Source organism: Dermacentor variabilis, chromosome 4 (assembly GCF_050947875.1).
Source record: "Dermacentor variabilis isolate Ectoservices chromosome 4, ASM5094787v1, whole genome shotgun sequence".
NCBI classification, from domain to species: Eukaryota; Metazoa; Arthropoda; class Arachnida; order Ixodida; family Ixodidae; genus Dermacentor; species Dermacentor variabilis.
The window spans coordinates 169,692,344-169,705,040 of NC_134571.1; the positions used below are offsets into that span (position 1 = coordinate 169,692,344).

General features: G+C 42.6%; 1 protein-coding gene across 2 annotated transcripts in view; it reads left to right on the forward strand.

The window, feature by feature from the left end:
* LOC142579931 (syntaxin-7-like) overlaps positions 1 to 12,697 on the forward strand; it is a 44,722-nt gene that overhangs the window by 24,925 nt on the left and 7,100 nt on the right. Inside the window, exons 8-9 of one of the 2 annotated variants that reach the window (XM_075690609.1) lie at positions 6,054 to 6,136; positions 10,614 to 10,655. In XM_075690609.1, the coding sequence (XP_075546724.1) occupies positions 6,054 to 6,136; positions 10,614 to 10,640 (110 nt within the window). In that variant the 3' untranslated portion in view covers positions 10,641 to 10,655. Of the gene's footprint in view, positions 1 to 6,053; positions 6,137 to 10,613; positions 10,656 to 12,697 lie in introns of those variants that run through there. The other variant, XM_075690608.1, reaches the window with a different exon arrangement.

Here is a 12,697-nt window from a genome sequence, read left to right on the forward strand (position 1 = left end):
GCAATGACCCTTCGGGGGTTAACAGTATTAATAGACAAAAAAACAACCCATAAATCTCTAGTCTGAGTGGCTGAGCAGAATTTTGGTGAGCCTCAGTGAGTGAGCCCACATAAGTAGAATATTAGTCAATCTGAGCCAGAATGAGCCCCAAGCAAAATATGTACTTTATGAGTGAGCCTGAATGAGTTCCGTTCATTTTGCCGACTTATACCGCACCAAGAAATGCCTAGCAGTTCCCTGCTCATTCAATGTGTTCTGCAAAATGCACGCTGTATTTTCTACGGAGTTTCTTGAGCTGAAAATTTGCTTGGTGTGTTCCTCTACACACTTCTGTCATTTCTTCAAAACAGCAGGCTTGAGTCTTCCACAGATTTTTGCAAATGTATATTGTTAATTGCCTTGAACCACCCCCTTTGCCTCCCCTTTAGTTACTGGCCACATTTTATTACGGCGTCTATTGTGATATAAGCATTGTATGCTGGGAATTAATGGAAGATGACAATTAATGACAGACAACCTTGTGGCAGAAGTTGTTGGCTCCAGTGTGTCAAGAACTGCTGCAACATTGTCGGAAAAGTGGTTTCAGGGGAAAGTGAGGCCGTCAGCGGCCACGACATAGAAGAATGGCTTTCCAAGGAGTGACCGGAAATCTATGTGAAGTTGTCTCCTTCGGGCGTATTTAATGCCAACAAAACTACTTTTCTGACAGATGCTGCCAGACAAGACCTTCGATCTACGCAGCATCACATGCCACGGTGGGAAGATGAGTAAAGTGCGCGTTGCCATCCTGTTAGTGGTGAATGTGGACAGATCATGCAGACTCGAGCCATTCGTGGCTGGCATGTTTAAGTCACCACGGTGCATGAAGAACTGCAGGAGCCTCCCAGTGCGCTATGACTTCAGCAGAAAAGCATGGATGACCCGTAAGCTTTTCTTAAAAATGCCTCCAGGACTGGGACGTCAAGGTAGGCAAGTCTGACCGCCGACTGTGCCTTCTGCTCGATAATTGCTCGGTGAATCACACCACCTGCCAGCTGACAAATATCGAAGCCAGATTTCTTCTAATGAATACAAAAGCAGTACTTCAGCCTCTTGGCCAAGGAATTATCGAGGCATTTAAGATTAACTACAGAAGACATCTTGTTCAGCAACTCCTCGTTAAGCTTTGCATAAGCCTTGAGCTCAAGGTTCACCTGTAGGGAGCAATCCAGATAATTTCCAGTGCCTGGTCCGAAGTCAAGCAGGAAACAATGGCTAACTGCATCTGTAAAGCGGGCTTTGTGATCACCCCAAAGGAAGACTATGCTGAAGTTCCAGAGGACAAAGGTGGCGAGGCCCTGAATGATGCTTTGCGCCAGCTGTCAGCTTTCTGAAGTGCTGTGCCGGTTGAGGTGACTGCACGAGACTGCGTAAGCATTGACGACGAGGTGCAAGCTGTGGTGGTGCTGAGTGAGGCAGACTTCACGGCAGATTTAACAGCTGGAGCCGAGTGTTCCACCATTGATGCTGAGTCAAGTTGCAGTGAAGATGCTAGTGAACAAGACATGGCGCCTTCATGCACAGCTGCTGAGCTCGCTTCGGCTTTTGCTTTGATTCGTGGCTGTTGTGTCAAAATTGAAGGCACTAGTATTCTACACGTGGACAACCTGAACAAAATAGAGACGAGCATAATGAATTTTCTGGCTGGGCGCCAGAAGTATTCATCACTGTAGTGTGCTTGTCAACTTTGCTGCTTTTGGAAGCGCCAGTCGGCAAGCTCCCGTTTGTTGTAACTGTAGGCAAATCTCAGAAACATGCACAGGTTTTATTAGGAGCTTATATTGGCACAGTTTTGTATATTGGATTATTCATATATCAAACTATTTCGGGATCTCCTTTGACTTTGATATATCCATGTTCGACTGTAATAGGAGGGCACCAAAAAAAAAAAAGAGAAGGGTGAAACCAGCAGCTATTGGTATAGCTGTGCTGTCAAGTGAGCAGTTTCGTGTTGCTGTACCTTCGGCAAGATGGCGGATCGTGCTTTGCTGCAAGTCGATAGGTGACACTTGACATTTTGAATATCTCGTATTTCATGGCAGTAAAAAAATGCATAAGCACGATTTAGATTTTGGCTTTGTTCTTCCACACTTTCTTTCTTTCTTTTTCTTTACCACTCCTTGGTCTGCAACTTCAGTTCAATTTGGTATTAATAAATCGCAGTTTCATCAACCAAGACAACCTTTTAGAAGAATTCATCGCTGTCATCTGAAGTTTTCTAATCAGTACAACATTGTTTTCGTCGTAGCTTTTGCTCGGGAGTTGGCAGTTTCAGCACTGATGCAAACTTCTTAATTTCCTAATTTTGTGTCGGAATCCGGCGAACGTACGATTTTCCTAAACCAAGCCCTTCTGCTGTCATTCCAACACTCATTCGGTGGCCACTGAACGCAAGAGAACACATGCAATCGATGTTTTCGTTTTTGCACGACGTTGATGGGCTCCCTGTTGTTGCATTGTCTTCGGGGTGTTCACGGCCTTCTCAGAAAGGCTGGACCTTTTGCAAAACACTTCTTTCCTTTAGGGCATCCTTTCCATAGGCCTTTTGTGACATTTGATAAATTGCTGTACCATTCTTGCCGAATTTCACAAGAACTTTGATATCCAGCCTTTTTCTTTTTCTCGCCCGTTTGTCAATTTCCATTCTGACAGGCTAAAAATGAAGCACAAGAAGTGTAGGCATGACATTCTGCCGTGTCATAAAGCAATCAATCTTGTACTAGAGGTCAAGTGGGTGAGTGAACAGAGAGAGCGGGGTGCCTCTACACCCTCTCTTACTTTTTTGCTGACTCGCTGCGTGAGCTTTTGGGACAGACGTCGTACAACACAAAGGTAGACGCAGTGAAATCACAGCAGAGAAAATTTCTATAAACAGAAAAGTAAGCATGCAAATTCAACACAATGTTAAAATCTAAACAACATGAAGCTTGTTTACACTAGCAAAGTAGCAGGAGAAGCTGGTGAAATGCTCACGGGCTCACTGCCTCTCACTGTTGGCTGTCTGTGTCGTGAAGAGTAAGGAGTTATCTTGTAAGCCGGTGCATGCCTCCTAAAAGTATGATGTTTGTCTAAATACTAGGGGTGTGCAAACAGAGAAATTTTAAAATCAGATCGAACGCGAATAATAAAAATAAATGGTCATTCGAATTGAATACAAAATATTTTATCACTTCTAATGAAAGCAAAATGCAGTCTGTCTGGCAACAGAAAGGATTATTTACTTTACTTGATACATTTAGTGCCCTTACAAACTGGACATTAGCTCATTTGAAAAACATTTAAATTAGAACATAGGCAATTTATTTATTTATTTATTTATTTTTTCGAAAGTCTCTTGTTGAGACATTGCATGAGGGAATGGGTGGGTAATGGCAAACAAAAATGCTACAAGTTGCAATGGGATATTTTCAATGAGCCGCTTGAATGCAAGTGGGTCGATGATAGCGGCAACTTCGGTGGACAGGCCATTCCAGTCTTGTGTTGCGCGCAGAAAAAAAATGATTGTCGAAAAGTCACGGTATGGGCTTGTGGGGAATGTACTGTGTTAGACTGACTAGTTTTGGGCATATTATGACAATGACAGTAATTCATCATCATAATTTATATGACCCTTAAGGGCCGTTTACATGGCATTACATAAAGGCAGGACAAGAATAACAAAAAGGACATGTCATGAAGCAAATGCAGTAACCCACAGCATGGCAGCCATTTTTCAAACAAAGAAATACGAAGTGAGTGCAACAAAGAACAACATGTCTGTTGTTAATATTGGGTATCGTAATAGCAGTAGTGGGAAACTAAAGCAAACAGAAGCTGCCATTACACAAAGAAGGAGGAGCAAAAGAGGAAAGAAATCGAAAAATATAGAAGACATACGAGACAATAATCAAAGAAAAGGAAAGGTGCATCGAAAAGTGCACATAGAACTGTAGTGCTCATTGAAAGGTCAAAGCGCATTACGATACAGTACCACATGCCATTTTAAGTGGATCCAAACATGGTGACATGGCAAATAATAGGTAGATTTGCTTAAATCTAGAGAGAAAATTCATAGGCAGCTTAAGGCAAGCCAATTTGTGTTAACTGGAAATTGGTGTGCACAAACAATTTCCTCCACGCGTTCGCTCACAAACTTGTGTGTCTGCGCAACAACCACGGTCAGCAGTCTTTCTGCCCCTTAGTATTTGAACAAAACGAATGTTCGACAAGTTCTAATAGTGAACTCTCGAATTAAATCTAATATAGAGAACTATTCAATTTCTATTCAAAACTTCGAATATTTGCACACCGCTTGTATACTTCTTGTCTCACATTGGCACGAGACCAGTGACCCCAGTTGTCTACTCATGAAACATGCCCATTGAAACCCACCTAGGGACCAAGTGGGAGGTAAGAAGCAACGAAAGCTTTGCTTCGAAACTTACTAGAGAAAGCAAAATAATATATATGCACATGGGCTATACATCTAGATTTTAAAAATGCATGTACAGTAGAACCTCGTTGATACGATCGCATTACATACGATTTCCCAGTGCCAACGTTCGGGATTGTGAATGCAAAAAATGACTCAATAGAGTTACGCTTGTTTTTTACGAGCTCATATGTTCTTGGAAAGCACGATTGTTCGACACCAACGTTCAGTACATTGCCAAAGTGCAATCGTATGATATGTTTTCCGGATGCTAGATTCCATGTGAAAAAGAAAATGCACGAGGCGCGCATGATCGGGAACAGTATATAGCCACCTGCCATGGCAGCTTCGCCCCGATACTCGCCCACCCGCTTGGTGTAAAAATCATGGTTATACTGCGCTCAGTTTTACAAACACGATACTAAGGAAGGACAGGACGTGGACGGACGAAGCGCTTCGTCCGTCCACGTCCTGTCCTTCCTTAGTATCGTGTTTGTAAAACTGAGCGCAGTATAACCATGAACGTTCACCAACTAGCCCCCTTCATTGCTTTACTTGGTGTAAAAACACCGGCGTGCACTCAGTTTCTTATTCTGGTACCAGCAAATCATCTCTGGGGTCGTCCCACGCCGCATTTATTGCTGTCGCCATCAAACCTATTCCGATAAGCATCTTTGCATATCTGCTTCACAGCATGTGGCACTCTTGGAAGCTTACTGCACGCTGTTAATAGGCGGTAGCTCAAATACGTCACTGTTCCATGCTGCACACTACAATCGTATACGTTTTGCGGTTCTAAATCCCATGTAAACAAGAAAGGGCGCGAAGCGCTTGTAATTGAGTACAGTAGCCACCCGCCACATCAGCTTCCCCGTAATAGTCACCCGCCCATCTCACATAAAAATGCCGGCATGCACGCAGTGGCTTATTCCGCTACCAGCAAATCTTGTGGCACGCCCCATTCACAGCTATCGCCTACCAAACCTATTGCGATAAGCATCTTTGTCTATCTGTTTTACAGTGCGTGGGGTGCAGGGTCATTGGTAGCGTACTGCACCCTTTTAGTAGGCGATAATCCAAACGCATTGCTGCAAGCGGTTGCAATGTGAGCATCCCGTTTTGCTTCAGCGCATCCAGCGTCGCCCACCAGCTTGATTTCATTTCGGTTTCTTATCGCCGTATCAAAACAGTATGCAATTGGAAGATAACAAAAAGTACATGCGTTCTGGTTCGTGCACAACGATTTTCGCAATGCTTCACTTTATGTATATGCCAACTACAGTTGAGGGTGTCGAATTGTACCAGTTAGTTCGGATTGTACGTTACCTCAGATAATATGTTTTTATTGCATTTCTTTCCAAAAAGTATGAATGTGGTTCTACTGTACAAAGTCTAATGCAGAAAAAGGATATGTACATTCAAGAAAGACATGCATCAAAAGGATATGTACGTCCAAGAGAGACATGTTTTGTTGCAGGCAGAACTTTGTCAGGGACACTGACATATTGGATGTGAACATTAATCTTCAAGTTCCTTCACCGATGGCTCAGTTCTGGTTGTCGTAACAGCTATAACTAATGCTAGACAATGGTCACTCTTGCAGACACCATCGAGGGCAACATTGAGAACACCCAGCAAAACACTGCACAAGCCGTGGATCAACTACGTAGTGCGGCCAACTATCAGGTAATCTCCTGCCAAACATTAAGCATGTTGCCCCGCACTTCTCTGCTTTGTATGGCTGCTGCTGTCAGATTTTTCCCGTAATGCACTTTTCACTTCTGATATTGCGTTACTTGTACGGTACAGCACAGTACACTCTTAAACAGCACAGGCTGACACTGTTGGTATTCAAACCGACATAATTTCAACATGTCAACAACCTTATGGGACAAATGTGCTTGATGTGACGCTTTATGTATACTTATACTGATACAATATGACTGTATACACTTGAGTTGGGCCTGCACTTCACATGTGAAATTCACACCCCTAACTTGGCTACACCCCGTCCCTCAAAAAACATAAACAAGAAAAAAAATTACAATGTTTGAAACAACAAAAATAGAGACCATTGCTGCAGCTTGTCTGCTCTTTGATTCTGGGTGCATGGTGCGCAATCTCTTTAGACGTTGTGATACGCTTTGAAGCAGCAGACACATATCTAACACCATGGAGGGCACGGGGGACCGATTGCATCCACGAGTGTGCTGCCAAACCGAGCCTGAGCAGCGGCGAAAGTGACAGTTGCGAGGATTAGACAGGCACCAAGCGCACAATGTGCCTGTGTGAGCTAATAAATGCATTATGGAAACATTTGCGTTTGCTCGTTTTGTGCAAAGAGATCGCCAGGATTGCTTACAATGGAAAAAAATTTGACGGATGTGGCCCACCCTCGTGTAAGGGTTGCATCTCGTCCAGAGTGTGTACAGTATTTCCAAGGTCTTCGCATCAAAACTGAGACTTAATTGCTCCCAAAATATTTATGTTGTGTTCCTCTTTTACCAGTAGACTGTACCGTACGTTTTGAACATCGTAGTCTCCAGAAAGACAGGTCATTTGTATCTCTTTGTCCACATGCAGACCATGAGATACGATAGACAGGAGGGTCAACTCTCCCCTGATAAGCCAGTAGGTTTGCAACTCTTTGAGTGGATGAGGGGGTGGTTCGAGAAGAGGGCGGCTGGCGACGTCCGACCCTGTCGGTTCCACGAACCACCAATTTGTATGTGTAACAAAGTTTAGCAAGCATTTAGTCCTGTTGTGTTGTGATTTACAACAAGACAGGTGCAGTAATAGTTACTTGGCTAACACAGCTACCGATTCAGATAGAGGCGTTCTGAATGGTTAGAACACACAACATAGCTAGAACCAAGACAAAAATCAGACCACCTTCCTGTTTATGCCAATGCACCAGAAAGAAAAAGAGAAAAATGTTCAAACAACCAGTCAAGTGTTACAAAAGGGAAATCTTGTCTATTTATTGTTATCCAGTAGAAAAACAAAAAGTTATGCAGATCCAACGCACATCTTGGAACCTATGTGATACGGAGCTTTCGTGAAGCGATTAGTGAAATGCTATAAATTTGCCCGTTTCATTCCTGCACCTTTGGCATACAGGAAACTGCCACGCAGCAATCATCTCAACACAAAGATTTAGGTAGCATTGGTATGGTAGTAGTACTATGTACGTGCGTGTGGCTTAATAGTTAGGGCATCAGGCTGCTGTGCTGAGGACCAAGGTTCCATTCCACTGTCGAGCACGCATTTCATTTTTTCAAATTATTTTTATTTCTTTTTTTTTAACTGTGATATTCTACAACAAAGCAGCACCCCCCCAGCAGCCACAGTTGGGAAAATTCGGGGTGGTTCACAAAGCAAGCTTCGCTTTAAAAAAAGCAAAAGCTGAGACATTTGGCCCTGCCGATTGGGTCAACTTGGGACTCTGGAAATTTACTGGAAAGTCTGGACTGTCCTGCTAAATTCGGGATGGTCAGCAACTATATCAGGTACTCCAACTGCTGTCCTGCTCACTCAAGCCTCAAGGAGCAACACATAGGCGGCACTGTAATTTAGTGTTACCCACAGCAACAGCCACGGAGCACTGCACAGATGTCCCCCTTGCAACGCTGACAATGCTACAAGCTCTCAGTGCCACACTAGGCTCATTGCATTATTCCCCAGCCACGCGTAATGAGATGATGCACTGCGATTACATGCCTTTCACGGTATGGCCATCGGGTTTTCTATTGTAGGCACAGTCTAACTGGTCGACAGGCACCGTTGCTGCTCGTGCGTAAGTTATTCTTGCTTTGCTGCCGGTACAGTGGAACGTGCATTTAGTGCTATTAACAGCTGCTAGAGAAAGGAAAAGGAGAGAGCAGAAAGATAGCTATTCTTTCTGTGCAGCTATGCACTGAGCTTTCCTGTTGTGCACAAGTGACATCACTGCTAAAGATCAATGGTGGGTTAAAATTATTGTCACTTCTGATTGGATACGCCATCACACTGGAGCGTGAGAAAGTTTGAAAGGTCCATGACCCCCGCTGCCACAATCGCGATGTACCTGAGAGATATGACGTGTGATCCACCGGCAGGTGACGATGCACAGGAATGAAGACTCCGAAAAATGTGGCCACAGCGAGCATATTAAGGAATGAGCTTGTTTCTTGGAACACTGCATCATCAGTGCCAGCGGATGTTTAGTTTCAGAATGTGCAAACATGTTGAGTCATGGCAGCTCTTCAGAAGCGTCTTGCCTATATTCAGCCAACTGGTGCATGGAAACTCTCGGCAAGTGCTTAAGTTTCACTATATATTTTTTCTTTACAGTTGAGCCAGACAGTGGTCAACCCCAGTGCATTGAGAAAAAAAATGTTGTATTTTATTCGCATGATAGTGATTATAGTGTGAGGTGCATTTTTGAATTTCATATTTGAGGCTTAGAAATAACTGTATTTATATCTGTGCAGTGTGTGATATCTGTGTGATATCTTTGTGTGATAGAGAAATGTGTGGAATATAACCAACCCTTATATATAGCTTTCATTGATTACGAGAAAGCGTTTGATTCAGTCGAAACCTCGGCAGTCATGGAGGCATTACGGAATCAGGGTGTAGACGAGCCGTATGTAAAAATACTGAAAGATATCTATAGCGGCTCTACAGCCACTGTAGTCCTCCATAACGAAAGCAACAAAATCCCAATAAAGAAAGGCGTCAGGCAGGGAGATACGATCTCTCCAATGCTATTCACAGCGTGTTTACAGGAGGTATTCGGAGACCTCGATTGGGAAGAATTGGGGATAAGTGTTAATGGAGAATACCTTAGTAAATTGCGATTCGCTGATGATATTGCCTTGCTTAGTAACTCAGGGGACCAATTGCAATGCATGCTCACTGACCTGGACAGGCAAAGCAGAAGAGTGGGTCCAAAAATGAATCTACACAAAACTAAAGTAATGTTTAACAGTCTCGGAAGAGAACAGCAGTTTACGATAGGTATCGAGGCACTGTAACTCGTAAGGGAATACATCTACTTAGGACAGGTAGTGACTGCGGATCCGGATCATGAGACTGAAATAATCAGAAGAATAAGAACGGGCTGGGGTGCGTTTGGCAGGCATTCTCAGATCATGAACTGCAGGTTGCCATTATCCCTGAAGAGAAAAGTGTGTAACAGCTGTGTCTTACCAGTACTCATGTACGGGGCAGAAACCTGGAGGCTTATAAAAAGGGTTCTACTCAAATTGAGGACGACGCAACGAGCTATGGAAAGAAGAATGATGGTGTAACGTTAAGAGATAAAAAAAAATCTGATTGGGTGAGGGAACAAACACGAGTTAATGATATCTTAGTTGAAATCAAGAAAAATAAATGGGCATGGGCAGGACATGTAGTGAGTAGGGAAGATAACCGATGGTCATTAAGGGTTACGGACTGGATTCCACAGGACGGGAAGCGTAGCAGAGGGCGGCAGAAAGTTAGGTGGGGGATGAGATTAAAAAGTTTGCAGGGACAACATGGCCACAATTAGTACATGACCGGGGTAGTTGGAGAAGTATGGGAGAGGCCTTTGCTCTGCAGTGGGCGTAACCAGGCTAATGATTATGATGATGATGATGATGATGATATCTGTGCAGTATATGAGTAGCTAAGGACCGTGCAGTAAGCCACAGAATGAAAAAAATGGTAATGATAACATTGAGAGACAGGAAGACAGCAGTGTGGATTAAAGAGCAATTGTGGTTGGCTGATATTTTAGTTGGCAGTAAGAAGAAGAAATAGAATTGGGTATGCCATGTAATGCACGGGCAGATAACCGGTGGTCTATTAGACTTGCAGAATGGGTGCCAAGGGAAAGGAAGGAAGTGCAGTAAAGGATGCAGGGGCCATGTGATTAAATAAGAAAAATAACAGGAATAAGGTGAAATTAGCTGGCACAAGATAGGGGTTTATGAAGATCACTTGAAGGAGTCATCATCCTGCAGTGAATATAAGCTGTGCTGATGTTGTACAGACACGGTATATAAAAGGGTCGTTTTGCGAGTCTGGCCCAGGCAATTTGTGTTGCACTTTATTGATTGTAAAAAGAGCCCTCTCACCGCTGTGTTAATGTTTTCTTTAAAAACAATGCTGCTTCAACGCTGTTCATCGTCGCTAGTGGACAAGCGGATGCAGCATCCAATAAGTGCTCACTGAAGACCTTCTCGTTGTGAGTGTTCAACTACAATAACCTTGCCGATGCTTTTAGGTGAAAAGCAGCATTTTGTGCCTTTTGTTTTTTTTTTGCCTAATGTTTGGGCAGTTCCAGTGTCTAGGCAGCATGTGCGCAGTATAGAGGAGGCAGAAAAGAAAGGGAATGGAGCAGAACGCGGTGCAGGAAGTAGATGATACAAATTGCAGAGACAATAACAGCAGCAGTAAATGTGGCACATTACTGGACACGAGTAAGCAAGAAATGAACTGGGCATACCTGGTGCCAACTTCGGACACTTTATTTTGAAAATCACTATCTTCATACTATTCACAGGGTTTCACTACATGTGCCATCCAACAGCAACAAGATGTGGCAAAACCTTCTTCAAGAAACATCTTGACACGCTGACAGACTAACGCTCAATATAATAATAATATAATAATATAATGATTTATTTCCATCACCATTACATTGATGGAGGGGATGGGAATAAAAGTGATTGACGCTTGACTAAGTTCCCACCCCCCGTACAGCAGGTAAGCAGTGGCATGCGACGGCACCTCTGTCACGAAGCACAAATACAAAGTCAAACAAAGCATTAGTATAAAAACAAGTATGCAAAATACACAATCACCTGCGTGTGTGAAAAAAAAAATAAAACGATTGAAAAGAAATACAAGTACAGCAACTGAGAACAAAAACTCTTACGAAACATCAAAATAACAGCAACCAAAAATGCGCTTATAACACAATTAGACAATTTTCACATATATGAGTCATTACTATGGGCATTTGAATAGCGAAATTCCCAAATTTAATTGAATATGTATAATTTGAGAAAAACAACCTCCAAGTATAGATCGAATAGAATGTTTTCTTACTTTTGAACAAAGTGAAATATGAAGTTTTGCACAGAGCTTGTTTGGTGATACAAGTGAGGCTCGTGTATGTTTCACTGTTGGACATCCAGACAATTGAGGAACTTGTAAATAAATAACAACTGCTTTCAATTATCTGTAGCATCACAACAATGCAAGTAGTGAAACAAGGGAACTGCTCATCAGCAGGTGCACCTGTAGTGCTGTGTTCGTTGAAGTAAAGGAGCATGTTATTGCTGTGGCTGCACATTGGTTTGAAAAGATGCAAACATTGTGATACTCGCCAAATAATAAATCAAAACAAAAAAAAAACATTTGACATATAACCCTTCTAAACCACTTTGGTAGATGCTTCCTTTCCTCTTTTTTTTTTTCTAACAAATTCATACACAGCATAGACTGCTTATAGTGTAAGTCGCCGGAGCCACAGATATCCACCCCACTGTAGGCATTACCATACTATAACCAAAAGAACATTTTTCAAAGGCTCCACATTATGCGAAACATGACCAAAATACTGCACGTATCTGATGATCGAAGCATGAGACTGAGTAGTTTGCATCCGTTTAAATTTACAAACATTGAAAGGTTAATGTGTGAGGACCCATAGTTTTTGCATAGAGCAGGCAAAGTAAAACTGTAAAAAAAAAAATTCAACATAGAGGAAAATAAGTCGCTGACTAAATTGTCAGACCTGCTCGATTATTTGAATTTCTCCCGGTGCCACTGTCAACGCCATAGAACTAATGCTCTCTACTAGTATGGTTACACAGCGTTAAAATGTACAACAATTTGGTGATATGTGTGTGTGTGTATGCGGACTCCTTGAAACAGCGATAGTGAAATACATTCAAGCACTTAACCAATGTTATATATAGTATAACAACTGCTCGGGTGCTACAATGCATTTCACTGTCACTGTTGCGCCGTAAATAAAAAGAGGTGTCGTGTGATTATCACATTTATTTTGCTTAGCTTACTTTACTCAGATTAGTAGTTTTTTCACATCGTTCAGAGTTGATTTGGTGCCATCAAAGCCGAACTTAGTTTGTACATTGGTGGGTAAGGTTTTCAGGGTCTCATGCAGCTTAAGGCAGAAAAACAATATGGAGCTTGATACACAATACAATATATACTTGGTGCCCCTCAGCCAGACATGTGACTCTCAAC